Below are 19,913 nucleotides of genomic sequence, written 5' to 3'. Positions count from 1 at the left end.
GCGCCGGCAGCCGGGGGCGGGCGCCCCGCTCCCTCCTCGCCCGCAGCGCCCAGCCCGGTAATTTGGTTTTAAAGAGTTTATGTGTGTAGTCTAAGTGACTTTTTGTCCCGAAGTGGCGGTGACAAAAGGAAACGCCTTGTTTGCTTAGCCAGGGACCATGTAACGAAACCGCTGATCCCGCGTGAGGGGGACGCCAGCAGGTGCCGGAGGTGGGTGAATTCCCGCGAGCAGGGGCGCTGCCGGCTCTCCTCTAGTCTCTGCTGGCCGGAGGGACGAAAACAGCTTAGCAGACCATGGGGTACAGCACGTAACAAGCGATCAGATGGGAAAAACCTCAGGATAGGGTCCACGGCTTCATTCCTGCTCTAATAGCGATGCTCCATCGCTCCAGACTCCAGTCTTCCGCCCTTCAGAGACCTCCTCTCAGTCCACCAGACCTGCTCACCTGTAACATGTCTTACTCTGGCCCATTTTATGGCACAAACTTCACTTTGTTCTTTACTCCAGTGTTTATTTTGCCACAGCAGAAAAGAGATGTTGTTTGTTAAATGAAAGGCAGCAGCCCAGGCAAATTGTCCCTTAAAAATGACACAAAGGGCACTACTTTGCCCAAAAGAGGTCCTTTCAAGTCTTAAAACTGCTTCCATTTTCTCACTTCAAAGTATTTCTCATTCTTACAGTTGAGTAGTTAATATTCTCTTTATACCTTACTTTGGGGGTGCAAAGTAGTCTAAAGCTACCTTCCACTCTCACCAAATGTTACACACTATAAAATACTTAATAACAGATTCCTTTAAGATGTTGCTAGAAAGCTATTCCAGGTTTGAAAAAAAATTCCGCAGATCAGCCAGCAGAACACCACCCTCACTCCAGTGAACGGCTTTTTAAACTTTGTTTAAATCAAGCCATTTATTTATTTATTTTTAAAAACACATTTAGAAAGGTTGGTACATAATATTACCAAATAAAAGGACACATCCTGCTACATACAGGATAACTGATTAAGTATTTTAATTACGTTTTGTTTGACTGGGTTTAAAAGCCATGCTTGAGGAGCAATGGAGAGCTACATTTACCAATTTAAAGTATGCACTGTATTGGCCAGCGCAGAAAATATGGAGGACCTTTGCAAACAGTTTTTTTTATTATTATTCATTGAACTTGCACAAGGGAAAGCTCACAGCTTTGCTTCCAAAAGGAAAGAAAATGCTCTGGGCAACAGCTCATGAGCCTGCAGTCCATTGCACAGCCTCATCTCTGAGCAAAATCAATGGTTACTTTGCTTGCATAAGGAATAAAGGTTCTAAAGTAGGAACCTGTGTCACTAAAGTAGAAGTAAATATACATACATATATAAATATATATATTCATTGTGGTTGCATATTTATTAATATATATTAGGAATAAAGAAAATTTATATAAAGACTTTGAAAATATAAGTGCACTGATCTACCTGTAAAAATCACGAGCTTGTAGATAGGCTGCACGCAAACTATAAAACCTGTATATTATAAAATCAGTGCTATATATGTACAAAGCAACACCGCAAATTCACTCCGTGATAGCAAACAGCACGACCCCCAGATCTCCCGCTTATATTACCGTGATCACTCATTCCTGTACCTGTGGTGGCCATCAACACGGGAGCAATTAATTCTATCCTGGAAAGCGGTTGCCTAAACGCTACCAGTAGAAATGCTAGGGGTGTTGCTTTAGGTCCAAGGCTTCATACATTGTGCCTTAATATAATTTGTTCTCTTTGGAGCTATTAAACAGTCACATGCTGATCTAACAGATCTAATTAGAGAAACTCCATATTAGAGCTGCATTTAGAAGGGAGCTGAGAGGACATACATTAAAGCAGAAAAAAAGGACTAAATTTACTAATTCAAGCTTTTCAGTCTTTTTTTTTTTTTTTTTTTAAGGGGTCAGCTCTTAGGTAAATATCTCAGTATTAACTGTATGAGATTTTAAAGCACGACTTTAATTTTACAGTAGCTCCATAGGTACACACGCTTCTTATATACCAAATGGGATTCTTGCAGTTTAGCTTAATCCTCTTGTCAAGCGGACTAATAAGGCACTTAGTGCACAGCGAGGCAGCGCGGCATAGCTATTTCATGTTACTGCCTACGTAACGGCATGTCATGCAGCAACACCCAGCCAGCCCTTCAGCTTTTTTATTTGGTGCTAATTCTTGGTGTCGAGTAGCACTCTGGGTACTGTGCTACTGGCTTTAAGATTCTAAACCTGAAATGTATGTAAAGGCCAGGCGTCAGCAGCGAAACAATTCTCAGCCATGCATGGGTTGTGTTACTCCTGGAGCCTGGGCTGACCCAAGGAGAGAGATCCATTCACTGGACATTATTAACATGCTTGAACTCAAAAAATTACAGGCTCTGGTATTCCTAAGGAGAGTGAAGTTATCTTTCAAATTAGTGCATGCATTTTTCATTTTACCTTATGCCAAATACACAGCAATATCCTCATTCGTCTGCTACAGTAAGATACTAACTCCATCCCACCAAGGAACCTGGGCAACTGCCACAAGTCTATTTTGCTCACTATATATTCATTTTTCATTGGTATTTCCTCAAGTTTAATTATGACGAAATCTCTGTAAATGCACTGATGTAGTGCAAAAATACATTCACGAGACCTATCTCCTAATCCAGCCAGTACACACAGTGTAAACTCACAACCTATTTGTCTACCGCCAGCATCTGATCGACGACAAACAAAAATTGAAGCTAGTTCTTTCAGCACATTATAAAGTTAATTTTGGCAGCAAACTATTAGCAATATATGCTGCAATTTTTACACTGAAGTGACCAAGTGGTAAATATAAGTATTATTTCCCAAACTTACGGAATGTATAATGTTAAACAAGCATTAGACTTAGCTCAAAAGAAAATTTCTTTTCAGCTCTGTCCTGAAAGCCTAGTACAATTTCTGCTTGGTAACTTTCTTGCTGTTCTCCAAAAAAAAAAAAAAAAAAAAAAAAAAAAAAACCAGAAATGAGTGGCTTTTGGATCTTAAGGAAATTCCCTAGTGGATCTCAAAACCAGACTGTTAGAACCACAGCCTGAGACTAATCCACTAGCTAGGGCACAGCTCTGGTGCTGATTTTGCTCCACATTAATTCTATCCTATTTAGATTTTTTTTTTTTATTTTTTTTAAATGTGAGGAACGAGTCATTGACCGATGCAGAGCCTTCCTTGTGCCATGCAGGGAATGAGGCAGGATAGGTCTGTCCCAGAACACGTGCCTATTTCTAACAAGCACATTTCTAGGACAAAACCACAGTGCTGCACGGACAGCTACCAAAGAAGTTACGGATTGCAGTTCTCAGACGAGGCAAGTACTGCTCAAGGCTGATAAACAACTTTGGGTAGTCAAATGAAAAAGATGATACGTTGCCCACGATTTTAAACAACTATTAATAACTACATGCCCAGTTATTACGACAAAGAATACCATACTTGTCCTGTCATCGCTTTGAGTATGTTTTGCCAGTGCCTTTATTTGGGCCTCCTCTTGGAGTTGGGATCTTGCTTCCTATAGAGGGAGGTCGAGCTTTTGCTCCTGAAGGATCTGGTTTCCTTAAATAGTGGCCACCTATTTTGCCTGTAAAGAGATCATACAGATCATTATTTGCAAGCACATCTAGTCTGAGCCTTGAATTTTATTTACCATTTTGATTCTCAAGAAACATTAAGTCTGAACAAGTAATATCAGTAACTAAAAGTTGGCAGGCGTCCAGTCCAAGAATCCTTACCCTCTCAGTGTGTCAAGGTGCATCTCATACCAAAAGCGGTAGGACTAAATGCTCAAAGTTCCTATCTCTAGGAAATTGCTCTCAAGTTTTAGTTTTATTGAGGCAGGATTTAAGTTCCTTCTGACATCTTCAAATTCTAAAAAGCAGCAAACTAACTAGCCTTCTCATCAGTGAGTAGCAACAGCAAGGCTGAAGACAGAAAGACATGACTGTAGGTGGCAAACTGCACTCACTTACGACAGCTGAGAGACAATTTAACAGTTCTTTCCAGGAATTTGGGAGCAGTTGTGAAATGAAGATAGGAGCAAAGCAAAATTCAGACAGAGAAGGTTAACTCTAGTGACGGCCTGAACATGCAATGGATTAAACCCTGAAAATAGCCTGAAGGGAGGAAAACTTTGGATGATACCTGCCAAAACAGTTTTGGTGCTGCAAGCAGTGAAAATAGCTTTTTTACTTATTTTCTGTGTTCATGCAATAAGAGGATTTTGCATGTACTAAATAAACAAAGACAACTTTAAAAAAAAAATATCTGACGAGCATCAGTTTTGCTTTGCTGGTGAAGAAACCGCACAGTCATAAATTCAGCCCAGTTCCAGGCTGCAAGCTGAAAAGGAAAAAACAGTATACAGCACTAACTATTCAATTCATCTTGTGGGTAGGATTAGATTAGCATTCTCTGATGGGATATTAAAAGACAAAACAGGCTCTCAATTCACCATGTCAGTGTTCAGGGGCTTTCTGGAATGGTAGCTGGTTAGCATCATTGCTGATTGTTCTATCCACGGCCATGCTATTAAGTAGAAAGAAGACTGAAATAATAAAATTACCAGAAATGCCAGCTTCCTCTATCAATTGACCTTTAAATTATTGTTATTGAAGTTATTGTTACTGAATGATTTTGAGAACTTGCTTCCTAAGTGTACTGTAGTCTGTAACAGCATAAGAAATATCACTGAGGTTACACAAACACAAAAAGCATGTTAAAAAAAGCCAGATTGCTTTCAAGGGTGAAATACTTTTTATAAGCAACATAGTAAGAAAGTAAGCAACATAGTAAGAAAGCATAATCATAATCCCCCTTCCCCCCCAAAAAAAACTCTTACCAGGCTGCACCAGAAGAGTTTTATTTATTGTGGATAATCTCCGTAGATTCATTTTACAGCCATCTTTGCCCATTAGGTGAGACTTCCAGGCCTAAAATCAATTAAAAAGAAGTGATATTACAAACCCAGCAAAATTACCCAGTCTTTTATCTAGTCGCATTGTATGCACATACATTTTTTCTTAAACATGGGAAAAATGATATGGTAATAGATAAAGCATTCAGTGAATAAAAAGAATATGAGCTGCTATTACTAGAAAACATGAGAGCCCCTTCAATCTAGAGAAGAATTTGAGCAGAAGTAAGAAAAAATTATACACTCCCCAAATTCAAACACTACATGCATTTCTCAACTGACATTCCAGGCTTGGTTACAGTATTTTCTGGGCTCCCCACTCTGGGCAAAGCCAGAAAGATTTAGGAAAAAAAATTATTTTTGAGAATAGAAGCACTACTCAATGGTCATACCTTGCTGGAAGGAGGAAAACGACACAGATTATGTATCACACTGACATTTAACTGGAACTAACACTCAAAATAAAGTTGCTGTTTCGAGTGTTAGATGATTCACATAAAGGACAGAACAGATATGTTAAATGTTTTCTGAACTACTAACTTTTGATAGATTATCAATAATTATTTTCCGTTGCTGGAAGCACATTTTAGAGCTGAGATTTCACAGCATTACGCTGTTAAAGGAAACGACATGGAGGAAGTAGAGAGAGGCCATCTCAACTATCTCGCCAATCATAGCCAGTCTTGCTTACTTCCCTCGTGTCAATTTTTTGTGATACCCATATCAACAGCATCTTAATCCTGAATGCCCTGTTGGATGTGCTCAGTCCCGCTGCAGTACTTTAAGCTGCATAATTCCACTCGGAATATTAGGGGTGGTAAATGAACACACAGAGCCTGGTAGTAGTTGGGAATTGGAAAAGCTGTGAAGTGTACAGTTGCCTATAGAGGAGGAAAAAGGGCTTGTAGCCCTGTGGCTCCCATATACACCTGGGACAGTAGAAGACCCAGTTTCAAATACAGTACCCAGAGTATGAGGTAGCCATTACAGACCCCAGCAATAATCCAGGCAATTTCTTAACTCTTTACTTTTGAGCCAGTGTTATAAGGGAGCACGTTAAATCCCCACGGTGTAACAAAATCAGACCAGTCTGGAAGGCAGTCCTTACCTCCTCTCCAGGAGAAAAGTTGTCATGGCACAGCGGGCAATGGTTTGCCACTTGTTCTGGTTTGGCAGCTGAAAGGATTAGAAAAATAGTGCAATGGCAAAGACAAGCTGATTTCAAATATACAAGGAGGATCTGCACAACAAAGAGCGTAAGGCTGCCCTATGACTAAACCAGCTCCTCCTCTATTATCATTAATTGCTCCCAAAGAAGTTCCATGTTTAATCATCAGCTATATAACAAGATCAAAAGGAATGATGGACAGTTATCACAGAAGTGTATGGGCCTTAATTTACAAGGATGTGACGCAGGCTTTCTTTTCTGTTCTCACTCATCCTCCCCACATGCATTGATGGAAGGAAAGCAGTTCAAGCAATGAAAAACACGGGGATTTATTCTAAAAATGTTCTCTCCTGAAGATTTATTAAAATTCTAAATCCATAGTGCAGTACCTAAATAGAAGTGGTTTGACTTTCCAAAAATATACCGTACTTGAAAGTCTGACAGACTTTACTTTTTAAAGTTCAACCTTCCTGTTTGAAATCACTCACCATTGCAAATCTTGCTCTTAATATGTTTGGGCAACTCATCCTTTGGAAGGGCCTCACTGCATCGCTGACATTTCCCAAAGCTATCCTTTTTATCACACTCAGTCAACAAGTGCTCCGTCAGGCTTGCTATTTCCACCACCTGCAACAGAGCAAGAGGTACACAAGAAGATTTGTACTGTAGCGAGTAAATAAGAACAGTATTTAAAAAAGCTGCTCATATGATTTGTGGAAGTTAAATATCACTTTTCAAAGTGACACACAAAAAAGTGAAATTTTAGTCCAGTTGTTGATACAATTTATAAGGCTGTTCTGTTCTAAAAGCACTATCCAAGATCACACAATTGTGTTGAGAATTCATCTACCTTAGTGTTATATGTTTTATACCACCTTAAAAGCAGAATAAAAAGTTAACAACACGTAGTCGCTCTAGAAAGTTTATGTCTGACCTGTCTGCAGTGCTCACATCTGGTTAACATAGGACAATGTTTCCAGTAATGGAGATCCAGTCCTTCGTCTGTGAAGGATTCATCCCTTTCACCACAAAAAATGCATAAGCTGGGGAGGAAAAAAAAAAACAGACATATATCACAACAGTATCAGTAACACTATATACTGAAATGGATGATCCCCACTTCTCTTAGAAATTATTCTGAAAAATAGCTAACATTTTGATAGGCCTTATTTTCCCTGTGTAGTGCTGACCTTAGGATAGGACACGAACACATACCACTATATAATTTATGGTAAATAAAATTTAAAAGCATTTGTTCATATAGAAAGACAATTCCACAGAATCACTGAGATAAGCGCAGTTAACTGGCTTTCACGACTCCAGAATTTTCAGATGCTTCCTCTATGCCCTTCTCCTACAATACAGATAAAAACTTGCAATATGTCTTTGCCTTATTTTATACTGGTAGCGGAACGTTAAACTGTGGCAATTTTTCATCCCACAAGCAGCTACTCAGAAAACAAGTTCAAGGTTGTGCCATCCAAGCAATTAAAAATCAACACCTAGGATTGCTTGGTAATAATTCCATATCTATTAGAAGAGATTTTCTTTTTCATTGTTTAAATGTTGAAGCTTTATCTACTAGAGAAATGTTATTGTTATTAGCAGGTTATACACAGTACTTGAGGCAATTAGAAGCTGCTCATCTAACTTACTTATCCAAGTAATTTGCAACAGAGGAATGATCATCTGGAATCTCTGCTGCTGCAGACTGTGGACTTCTGTTTACTGGGTACCCTGTAAAAAGAAAACTATTAAAACCAAGATCACATTTTAATTAGTTTTTGTGCATGCACGGAACACTCCTTCTCCAGATCTCAAAAGCAAGGCACCTACTAGAAGAATAACACTGCCACGCTGGTAAACAAGCACAGAAGGACAACATACCTATACGGCAGTTGTGAAACAATGGCTTTAGAGATCTACAATAACAACATATTTTGGTGATTATTTTTTAATGCAGTAGATGATCTACTTCAAGTCAGGGAGAAATCTAAAATGGTTGCAAACCAAGTCATCCTTGTTTCTGACTAGAAATTAACTGGCTCATTGATGGTAAATTTTCTTTCATTAACTTAATTGTTATCACTATAGTAGGCCGAGACTCAGCTAGTCCAAAGCATTCAGGCATATTTTTAACTGAGAAGATTCAGTAGCACACTGTTTCAAAAACATCTAGAAATTTCTCTACCTTTCATAATATTACTTGAAATTACCTACCTTGATCCTTTGGCTTCTGAAAATCAGACTCTTTTTCCTATTGAACAAAGACATTTTTTAGTCACAAATGTCCTTAATGACTGTGATGCTAACCACAGAGAAAAATAATAGACTGTATCCTGATTTTCTCTAGAATTAAAGCTTAAGAAGTAGAGCCAGCAGTTTACAACATTCATGCCTCAGGTTCTAAAATTGGAGGGATCCAAATTTTAGACTACATTAGGAAAAACAAACCCCAAAATTAAACTAGACTGCTAAGGATGAAAATCAGTCTCTTAATGCACGTCATGGAGTCTCTCTCCTGTCTACTTCCGCATCCCCTTGCCCCTCTTAAAATTGACATTACTGTTGTCTCATGGCAAACTATCCAAGCCCAGGATACTTGAGGAACAAAAACGGATTGGAAAAACATACACCAAAATCAAACCCAAAACACCCTGACCTTTCCAGCTTGAACTTCTGCTTGTATCTCCTTTAGAGCTGCCAGCTGATCTTGTAGAACTTTTATTTCTTCCTTCTTCTGTTTCTCTGCTTCTTCTGTTGCTGCCTTTTTCTGTGCCTGTCAAGAAATACTCTTTCAGTCACAAAAGTTTTTGAACCATCTGTCATAAAGGAGAGACTACAAAACATAAAATATCAGCGTAGAACAAATGGTCAATGCAGCAGAAGAAATAGCCTGGTTGGTTAAATGACTGGAGCAACACCTCCACCCAAGTTCTATTCCTCTGCACTATCCTGAAAGGAACACACGGAATTTTCTCTGTGCTTACTGTTTTCAAGGCCAGCCAACACAGAAAACTAAATGTGATTTTTCCAAAATGATTGTGCATTATTTCAGAAGGACCATCTCTCTATTCTTTGTAGACTATATTTGTAAGAGTGAAAATATGTAATAAACTAAACACCTGCTTTTTATACTAAGTAACGCTAACAATGCTTTTAGATGCTCTCCTACGTGTCATTCAATGTCTAACATATCTATGAAATTGGTACATTGCTCAGTTGCATGCAATGTTTGAAGTAGCCAAGTATCTTCTACGTTCTTATTACGTACCCTGATTTCAGCTTCAGAAAGTTTCCCATCTATTTTAGTAAATCCATCAAAGAGTGTTTTATAGAGAACAGTCTTGCGAATGCTTGCATCATCAGGAGGAAGATATTCCAGTATGGCAGCTTTGTGCTTCCTATACATATCGAAGATAATCCGCAAAGCTACATCACGAACTTCATAAACTCTGTGTTCCAAAGCTCCTGTTGCAAACTGAAAAGAAAAAAAAAAAAAGAAAAAAAAAAGGCCTTGTTTACTAGTTTAAGACAGCTATACTGCAGTGGCAGAAATCTTCATACAGAAATTTTTTTCCAAACAATTTTTGACCTGGTGATTATTTTTTCCCCCATATTAGCATTGTGCTTCCTCACAAGACTGTGTGGTACCACCTCCAAGAGGCTCATAAATTCTCTTTAATAATTCACCAAGCACTCCAAAACAGACAAACAAACACAAATCCAACAGAAACAGAAAAGAACTGAAAGTGCTGTAAATTCAGACTCCTACCTTCATGACGTTGCTGATGGTAAACCCAGAGTTTTCAGTTCCCATATCTTTCAAGAGGCATTCCACTAATTCCACTTGACTCATTGCCAGATGTGTTGGGGAATTCGGTTTTAATGGTTGAACCAAATGAACTGGAACAATCTGAAGAGGTTTAACTTCACTACACAATGCCATTTCCTATAAGCAAACAGAGAGTCAGCGTGCATGTAGGAATACTAAATACGGAAACGAACCATCTTTGCAAAGCAGAGTTATTTTAAGTTACTTATAAAAAGTTCAGTAAAATGAAATAAGACTTCCATAAAAAGTGGCTGCCTATTTGTTATTTTAGGAGAGAGAATTTCTATTTGGTACCTTCTCTAGGGAACTGCTTATTAGGGCAGTGCATCCTGTAGTAGCAGTGATACAAAACACCCCGCATCTTTCTTCTCTTCAGGCTACCTCCAGTCTATGAAAATACATTTGTAACCATTTCTCATTTTCTCTCAAATATTCAATTACAAATCCATTGCAAAGAATCCAAACAGTAGGAATAAAGTAATCAGTCATTTCTGGGGTTTTAGTGACACGCTAGAGCATTTCATACAATGACCTTGTTGAAATTTTAGTTACATCCCCAGCGAAAAGAAAACACTTTTTCCCTCTTTGTATGGATGCAAGCAAGGATAAATAACCCAGAGCCACTGACTCACCTACTGCCCTCTTGGGACTGAATTAACACATTTTCACACAGAATTACTGTTCTAAGTTTTACTGGAAAATAGAGTCTGTAATCCTCTGGCAGCTACTTACAACTACTCTTTGCCAACACTTAACATGGAATGGACCATGTCTTTTAAAACAGCAAAAACATAAAAAAATGCTTAAGTTGACTTTTACATCATCTATTTCAACTATCTAATACAATCACATACTTCAATACCACATATTTCAATGTAATGCCCCGTTTGCTAATGAATTTATGTTTAAGTGACTCTATAAAACTCATACTTAAATGCAAGAGGTTCTTTAACAGCCATGTACCAAATATTTTGGCAACAGATTGGCTTTTACATTCAGTGAAAAACACAACCAAATTGCAACAGAGAAGTCTGAGAAGAATGTTGGTACTTTCTTGTTCTTATCTCTTTAGATCACTTGTAACTAATAAGGAGAATACAAGAGTAACAACACCATTCTTGCATCTGCAGCAGCAGATTACAAGATAGCAGGCATCTTCCCACACTATCCCCCACAACAAAGGCAACAACACACTGCTAGAAAAAACACTGGAAGGATCCTAAGTTGGTTCTACCACTTTATTTTCCATATGAGGCCCAACCCTTCACACTAGCAAGCGCTGGACTTGAAGGCAAGTCAGCTTAGATGTTACCCAATTGTTCCCTCTGTGATGTTCTTAATGCTAAACAAACTGCAATTTGAAGAAAAACTCCAACCTGAATAAAGTTAGAAGCAACAAGGCGAAGACGGGATGAAGAGTCTCCTGTTCTAGAAAGCAAACTTGGAAGTGTTTTTTCCACACAATGAAAAGTTTCTTGTTTTCCTAGTTTATGTTTTGGTATATATTGTGTAATAATCATTTTTAAAAGTTTCAGGGAAGCTTGAAAAACCTAAATAAAAAAGAAAGAAACACTGAACAAAAATACCATACATATCCCTGTTTTCAAAGAATACTGTAAAGTCTTTCCTGTGGTTCTTAAGAACAGCAGCAACAGAAATCTATAATTATGGTATCACTGTTAATGGAAGCTACTTCAGATAACTCTCCTCCAGAAAGCATGTTGTTAGGACATAGGTGAAAGGCTTCAGAATTTATTTTATAAACAGCAATATAGCTCTTTTTTTCTTTTTTTTTTTTTTCCTGTTCGACCCCCCTTAGGCTAACTGTAGTCTCCAAAGTTGGAAACTAAAAGTTGCTCCATTGCTGTATTTCAACTTCATTTAAAAACAAACAAGCAAAAAAACCTCAACCACAGTATTTACTGCATCAGCAGTTGTTTCTCAAGCTCATTACTCAGCCCAGGATGCTATTTTCCACGCTGTTGAATGCCAGACTTTGACAAATCCTTGATTCTAACTAAAAGCTGACATTCCACTTTTTTGTTTGTTTTTTAAAACTCATTTAATAGTAGTTTTACAAACTACTTTTTAAAATTATTTAAAATATCTTAACTACAGTTCTACAATTTTTGCTGTTCTTCACTGGAGCATTGTACATTATTTAAACTGATGGTTTTAAAGATATTCAGCATCTTTACTGCTGCAATAATAATTGCTTATCAGTCTCTGGAAAAGATACATAATGTTAGGAATAGTACTTTACACAGATTCTATGAAAATTATTCCATACTACATTTGTTAATTCAGTTGTGCTACTTTTTTCAATGATACGAAGTGTACAGGATCTAGTCTGCAGCAATCACAATTTAAAAGGGGGAATACATAGCTGCTCTCCTCTTCTATGCGTGCATTTCCCTACATTCCAAGCGTTAAAAAAGTATATTAATATAATATATATTTTGTTAATATATAATGTTAACAAAAGCATTAACACTTTTGTTCCATTATAGCTGTACTTGAAAAAATACAACATTTCATACCACGTGACAGCATTTTTGTATTTAAAATTATTCTGCTAGTTTGGGATTTGCTGCTGAGTAATTCTGGTACAACACTGTGTGGGTCCTTGCTGATTTCACTGGGATAGAGCTGATGTAACACACGGAGCAAATTGCAGGCTAGGGACCTTTTCTTATCAAACATATCACTACTTACTGAAGATACTATGTCTTTTATGGCTCTCCTTACAAGAAAAATGGCAGCCCTCATCATGTTCTTTAAATCCTCCTTTGGAGTGCTCACTGACATTTCCATCAGCTTCTGATATACAGCTAGTAATGCATCTTCTCGATATGACCAAGTTTTGGAATATGCTCCTGAGACCTGAACACAGAACGAGATTATCTTTTAAAAGGTCGGTACTGATACTTCAATATTTATTCAACATTCATATACAGAAACGGCTTCAAAAGAGCAAATGAACTTAAGTATCCAATCCCCAGGCATTTTCTACAGGAATCTGCCTTTTATTAAAAGTAGTGTTTCTGCGCCGAGTTTTTGAGAAGTGAACAGTAAAATGGATTAACAGGTCAGGCTCTAGGAACCACTTCAGACACAGTAATGGTTTCTCTCCTTACAGAAGGCCATACACAGTGGCAAGTTACAGCTATTCTGGCAGTGGGTGCCCCTCAAGCTGACAACCAGACAATATATGCTTAATAGCTTATCAAGTAATCAATCCTAAAAGCTACATTGTCATACCACTGGTGAAAACAGACATCCATATATCCCATTTTTAATTTCAGAATTTTAGGTAACAGCTTTGAATTGTAAAATTCGTATCAGTGAGTCTTTGTTAACTGAGTGAAATCAAATCAAGTCAAAACAGGTCACAATAATCTACATGCTTATTTTGTTGTTCTTTACCAAGGCTTCTCCAAAAACTTCAATAGCAGGGCTGGCCTCCCTCAGTGCCTTCTCAGTTAGCGGTTCTGGTTCCCCGGTAATGCCACTTCTTGGAGTATTATTGATATCCCTTTCAGTCATCTCTGGCTCAAGGTATGTAATTGCTTCCTCAGAATGTTTACGGACAGCTGGAAGAGGTCTCTCATCATAAGGTAAAAATTCAACCTAACAGACAAGATAAAAATCTCCAAATCTAGAAATAACTTAGATGTGACGTTGTTTCATCATTAATCACATTTGCCTCAAGTCAATTCATTTTTTCCCCTCAAAGCAGTAGCACTTTACAATTAAGTATGGATGTTGAGGTTCCCATAAAAACATCACAAAGAAATGGAATCAGTGTTTGTAAGCAGTACTTATTTCTTATATACAGAATATCATAAAGCACACACAAAATGCCTTTTGTGGAAGTGCACACACCTACAGAAGAAATCATCTCTCAGTAGGAAGCCAGCAAGTCTCAAAGCTTTATTTGTTTGTTAAATTATTTTATGTCAACATTCCATTAAGAGAGAACATTACTGCTACTAAAGTCAAAGCAACTCTTCATTGGATTTGCAAAGACTGTGCTCTTTACCTTACAGTCACATTCCAATAAATTTGCTTCCTGCTGTAGATAAAATACGATCTCCAAGAAGGAGATTTATTACGCCACTAATGGAGCAGGCAGAATTCAGCTGCCTGTCCTGCTCCTAAATTGGCTGTGTGACCTCTGAATAGTTATTTAATGTCTATTTTTCATTCATTTGTTTGTAAATCAGGTATAACCCCTTTTTGCCTCAATCTCAGTGAATATTTGCAACAAGCTTCCCAAGAAATTCAGGAGAGAAAGGCCAATACCAACTGTCAGATTGGCACTGCTCAGCAATACAGCCAGTTTCAGATACTGTCCAAGCAATGAGGATAACCACAACAGACCCTGTTGTTTTGGAAGGTTGAATGCAAGATCATTTGCTGTGGTAGATTTCTGTGGTAACAGGGGTACATTACTCACGTTTTCTTTGGGAAACACTTCCCTGGAAGTTGTGGGATGAGCCACAGCGGGAGGAGAAGACTGATGGGGAAAAACGGGCTCAGGAGAAGCGGGCTGTACTGCCTTTTCTTCTAGCAAAGACTCTGCATTCCAAAGCTCTTCTTTTTGTGGTTCTATCTGCTCACAAGAAGGTGAATTTGTAGCTTTTATGTGCTGAGCATTGTTGGCATAGATCACAGGCTCCAAAGGCAATTCAGCTGGCTTTCGAATCTGAAAAGGAGACAAGACAATTTGAAAGTAAGACTAACAATGCACTAAAACCAAAGTTGTTACCATTACAGCTTTGACAGTAAACAAGATTCTGGGTCTTTCTAATAAATATCAGACCTTACTCACAGATGTGCAACTATTTCCACTGGATGAAGCTTTATGAAACAATTTGAAAATAATTCCCTGTTGGATGCGTGTGTGGAGAGATTATAAATGTTTCCATTCTGAGAACAACAGAAAATTTTAAACATTTTACGACATTTTCTGTATGGTTACTCATCATGGCAGCGTAAGCCTATTATACCCCCAATGAGAAATACTTCAAAATAAGAAGAAAGTACTTTATGAATCGGCATTGGGTAGCCCTGGAATAATGCAGAACATTCAGCAATCTAATGTCATTTGCTTTAGACCTTAGCATTGTAACGTAATGTAATTTATGGAGAACTAAGCATGTTCATAAAACGAGATGTGCAACTCTTTGGTTAGGGAAATCCACAATCCAAAGAGAAAGCTTAAAATCCTTATGTAATTATCATAAAATATCTGTGCAATGACTCTTATTCTCTGAATTTATTTTGGTTGCTCTGCCATTTCTATTTACAATACCCATGCGACTGAGTTCCTGAATCAGGAATAACAGCACTCACCATAAGCTCAGCATCCATAAGGTTGTGGAGCTGCAGTTGCTGATACACTTTCAGGCGGTATGCTTCCATTTGTTGTTTTTTCTTTTTAGCAAGATCATAATCCTCTTTCTCTACAGCATAGCGCTTCTCTACTTCATACCGTCCAAGTCGTTCCCCTACCTAGAAAACATTTTAACAAGGTAGCTTGGAATCACATTATTGTATATACATACACATAGTATTTCTTACCAAATTATTAAATCAAGTTGTCTGAATTTACAATTACTATTTTTACAACATATTGGAAGTAATTACAATACCACATTAAGCTAGGGCTCCTGATGGATCACTGGAGAACCATTTGACTTCAGAGATAAACAATCTTTTAACAATACCTTTTGCAAGTCTGCAATTGCTTGTTTGAGTTTCTTGGCATAATCGTAGCGTTCATGATGGACAGCTTCACGCTTTTTCTCATCTAGTCTACGTATTATCTGAGCAACTTCTGGATCCTGGTACATATCAAAAGCCAAATCATCCAGAGGCGAAATGAAATCAGGTTTCCTGAAGATATAAAATGAAAAAAATAAATCCAAACTGACCGATCAGAGAGTATGTTTTCTGTTTTCACTAGCAGGGAACCAACAAAATACAGAGACTGAGCACTAATTCAGACCAACAAGTTTTGGCAGGGTATATACAAAAGAATATATTTACCCGAGGTATGTTCCACCTAAGGCAGGATCATCTGATTTACTTCCTAAGTAGTGGTCTATCAGCTTTTCTCTGGAAGGCTTTGTGGGGAAAGAAATAAATCTTAATACATATTCGTCAACAACATGTATGTTCAGGACAGAAATTCTGACTTACAGCAACCAATGTAAGCTATGCACCTTCTCATACTTCTGTGTTGGGTCATATTGAAATATGAGAATTTTACGAGGCTGAAAATGCAAATGTTCCAATTAATTATCTTTTATTTTTTTTGCGTCCACAAGTTAGGCTCAATTCCTGAGATCTTTCTTGCTTCAAAGTAAGATAAAAATCAATACAGGGTAGCTCTGCTGAACCATGAAACTACCAGAAGAAAAATGCATTCATTATCTCAGAAACCCTGCAACTGAACACGCGCAGCAACAGTAAAAAGACAGGGGTGCTTTGCACTTACATTATTATTGCCGTCATTACTGTAGTCTGCTGGATCTCCAATGATATTTATAGCAACTAGGGCAACCTGGGATAGATTTAAAGAAGATGGAAACGCAAAAGGTCATTAACTTTTCCTCATCTTACAAAAAATTGAAATGGCATGCTTAAATACACATGCACAATTAGTCAGGAGATAGTTTGTGCTGATATTCCTTCAAAAGTGTCATCATCTGAAAATTATCAAGTAGTGATTTATTTAAATTCATATCACCTCTCCCTTTTCCTTATTTTTACTTAAATATAGGAAAATGTGTAATGTCAATATTGTCTACAAAATTAATCTGAAAACAACCATTTGGTAAAATACCTTTGGATGTTAACATTATTGTTTGTCCACTTGATTGCTGAAAGTTAAAAACAAGATCTGCTTTGAGGTTGTTTTGTTTACTTGTTTTGTGAAAAAAACACAGATCACGTTTCTGTTGTCAAACATGCCCATTTTATTTTATATGAAGATTCCCAAATATTCTTCATATAGACACACATATTGTGTGTTACTCTTCATCGTACATGAATTTGACATCAATGAGTTGGTAACAACATTTTTCTTAAACATGTTTTCACTTACAAAATACCTTAGGCAGTGGAAATATTTTAGCCAATATTTTAGCTCAGTTGGGACTGTTGTGTAAGATCTCCTGCAAAATCTTCTTTATAGTGTTGTGGACAAACAAATTAGGACCTGTGATCTCCAGGGTGGTATGCATGCAAAGAAAAGCACTAAGTGAAGTGCTAAACGCACTTCATGCTTCATTAAAAATTTATTACCAAATCTATAGATCACGTTGTACAGCCATCAGTTGTTCCCTTTTGTTGTCTGGGATGGAAGTGAATAGTCACTGCAGAATTAAGAGGCCAATATTCACTTTTTCTGTATTTGGATGGCTGTACAACACCTTTGTTTAATGCCACATCAGACCCTAAAGACTAAGAGTGGGTATGAAGCGACCACAAACCTGTTCTCAGAGGAAGTACTTTGTCTTCAGCACAGAACCTGCTTTGCATGCTAAAACTCAAAATGAAAGATAGCCATACAGCATGCACTTCACTTGTTTGTTCTAGATAAGTTGCATGCATTTGATCACGAACATAAGTAAACCCAGGAGCTTTCAAACAGCATTTTCAGCTTCTGGAAATTAAGGGAGCAGATTTCTGTGTCAGCTCTGTGCTACTGAAACCTCATCTAGCTTACAAAATAAGGACTAACTCAACTTACCTGACTGTACAAGTTGTATTTATTGGCATAATTTTTATGGAAAATCAGCTTCAGGTACTGGCCAACTGCATCCATATAAACAGATTTTAACTCTCGTGCTTTGAAACCAGTCTTTTCATTGTCTGAGAGAGGGACATAACTGAGAAGGAAAATGTACCAAGTAAGCAGACCAAATGTACAAAAAAAGAGATGTGCATAAAATAAAGAGAGAGAACTCTAAAGCTAAAGTGTTTCAGAAAGAGCTCCGTTAAAGACAAAAGGTAACTTGTGTGATTTGAACACCTGGAGTAAAATTCTATCCCCAATTATAGCTGAGCCTCCTATTTAGCCTCCAGACCCAAGGAAGTATGGTATGCTTTGTGTATCAATGTTGCATGCAACACATTATGAGTTTTATTTCCTTCTGAGGCCTTTCTGATTAAGGTAATACAACAATTTAGAGCTTTTTGACTTACCCTAGTCTGTGAAACCTCTCTGACTGATAAGGAGCAAAGTATTCAGGTAAGCTTTCACTGATGTAGAACTCGATTTTGCTTGAAATCATGTATTGGTGGGCAAGCAACTGCAGTTTTCGTATTCGGCATCTTTCCACGAACTGCAGAACAATTTCCTGTGGATACTGACAGAGTCTGAAAGCATACACAATTTTGAGTCATCTTTTTAAAGGAGGACTTCACTTCCAACTTGAATAACATTTTATTATGAAACTTTCCAAAGTTTGTCAGTTTGTTGTCATTACATATACTGTAAAAACAAAGAGTTTCAATGAGTTAAAATAATTTTCCTCTTCTCTTTATTGCATGTGTCTGTTAAAGTGCTCCATATACCTCAAGAAGATGTGCTGAGAAGACTGTACTTATAACACTAAGCCAAAGCAAATTCTAAGATGACTGACAAGAACAAAAATAGCTCCTTTTTTTCTTTTAAAGGTCTCTTTTTAAATATAATGCTGTCTTCAGGTGGTAACCAAGTCTTTTTTTTTTTTATTTTAAAAGCCAGGATAAGGATTCCATGAGGTTAAAGTAACTTAAAGATTTTTTAGTTTTATAATGGATTTGCTTTGGGATGTGGTAAACTACTCTGAACATGCATGCTACACCTCCCGTGCCTTTTAAACTCAGTGCTTTAGAACAACGCACGTTCCTCTCCCTGGTAGTACCGTGGTGATCGCCATCCGTTCACTGTTGGTGCGTGAACCATCAGCTCTTTTGCACTGAAGCCATCTTCGTGTCCTGATGAACTAACGACTATAAAACCGATCTTGTGTGGCATCCTGCAGAAGTGAGCTAGACAAAACAAAGATGTTTTAAACTTAAGCAAATCCCTAGAAGGGCAATAAAGGAACACTGAAATACTACAGGCCAGGAATTCAATCTTGTGGTCCACCAAATCAGCAGCTGATGACTATAAATCTAATTTTTCTTTAATACTAGCACCATAAAGCACACTCAGCATATTCTTATGCTGAGTGTTTTATTAATAGTAAGCGATTGGTTAACTTGCGCAGCAATTTGACTATAAACTCAATTAAATCTACTAGTCCAAGACTTGAAACTACTTGCTCTGATGTGCCCAGGAGCAACCCTTTGGTCTTCTGGGCAGGCTGAGGAGAACAGTGCGCAGACAGATGTACGGAGTGCATTTGAGCCAAGATGAAAATAATAATAAAATAACGATAATAGAAAGGAATAGAATGAATTCAGCCAAAAGCTGCCCAGCACTGCTTCACAACTATGCATGCACCCAGGCCGCTGACAGGGACAGCAGCAGAAGGAAGGTCCTGACGGGCAGGACAGGCTCCTGACGGGCAGGACAGACCCCGCTGACCCCCAGGACCTTGCCGACATTAAGTAATTAATTAAGTAATTAATTTTCCCCCCTCCCTTCCTCCCTCCGCGTCCCCAACCGGCCTGGTGAGAGGGTGGGAGGACAGCGTCCCGCAGGCCTACTGCGACAACGGCTGGGGGGGGGGGGCCTGGCCGGGCCGCGGGCAGCCCCAGCCCCACACAGAGACCCGGCAGGGCCCCAGGCAGGGCCCCTCAGCGGCTCCCGGCCCGGCCTCCCCCCGCCATGCCCCGTTCCCCCTCAGCCGGGCCGGGCCGGGCCCGTCCCCTCACCTGAGCGCGGCCCCGCGGCCGGGCCGCCCGTCGCCTTGGCAACGCCTCCCCCCCCCACCCCCCCCCCCCAA

The 19,913-nt window shown here is 38.5% G+C and overlaps 1 protein-coding gene across 6 annotated transcripts; it reads right to left on the bottom strand.

Moving 5' to 3' along the window:
- Positions 1 to 890: 890 nt before the first annotated feature.
- Positions 891 to 19,907, bottom strand: CEP104 (centrosomal protein 104). Of its 6 annotated transcripts, none has more exons than XM_083802576.1 (22): positions 19,843 to 19,907; positions 18,865 to 19,011; positions 18,181 to 18,354; positions 17,726 to 17,864; positions 16,469 to 16,534; positions 16,018 to 16,094; positions 15,696 to 15,864; positions 15,322 to 15,480; positions 14,423 to 14,671; positions 13,390 to 13,593; positions 12,679 to 12,846; positions 11,340 to 11,513; positions 9,904 to 10,080; positions 9,403 to 9,609; positions 8,791 to 8,907; positions 8,349 to 8,385; positions 7,784 to 7,865; positions 7,063 to 7,171; positions 6,617 to 6,755; positions 6,069 to 6,136; positions 4,886 to 4,976; positions 891 to 3,628 (listed from the first exon to the last, which is right to left on the bottom strand). In XM_083802576.1, the coding sequence occupies exons 2-22, from the start codon at positions 18,897 to 18,899 to the stop codon at positions 3,492 to 3,494; spliced, it is 2,778 nt and encodes a 925-aa protein (XP_083658702.1). In that variant the 5' UTR covers positions 18,900 to 19,011; positions 19,843 to 19,907; the 3' UTR covers positions 891 to 3,491. The 6 variants fall into 6 exon arrangements, with proteins under 6 accessions (XP_083658702.1, XP_083658699.1, XP_083658700.1 ...); XM_083802573.1 differs by having other exon boundaries at positions 18,885 to 19,011; positions 19,843 to 19,904; XM_083802574.1 differs by having other exon boundaries at positions 12,712 to 12,846; positions 18,885 to 19,011; positions 19,843 to 19,904.
- Between the last annotated feature and the right edge of the window lie 6 nt (positions 19,908 to 19,913).

The sequence above is a fragment of the Anser anser genome (assembly GCF_964211835.1).
Source record: "Anser anser genome assembly, chromosome: 17".
NCBI classification, from domain to species: domain Eukaryota; kingdom Metazoa; phylum Chordata; class Aves; order Anseriformes; family Anatidae; genus Anser; species Anser anser.
This window is presented reverse-complemented; position numbering and strand designations above follow the sequence as displayed.

What these genes read in the sequence shown, in the direction of transcription:
- CEP104 (XM_083802573.1), bottom strand. Translation starts at nt 18,997, where the DNA reads ATGCCACACAAGATCGGTTTTATAGTCGTTAGTTCATCAGGACACGAA. An exon ending in AATACAACTTGTACAGTCAG is followed by an intron (nt 16,535 to 17,725) that starts GTAAGTTGAGTT and finishes AATCTATCCCAG; the next exon opens with GTTGCCCTAGTTGCTATAAA. An exon ending in TTATGGATGCTGAGCTTATG is followed by an intron (nt 14,672 to 15,321) that starts GTGAGTGCTGTT and finishes TCTCCTTTTCAG; the next exon opens with ATTCGAAAGCCAGCTGAATT.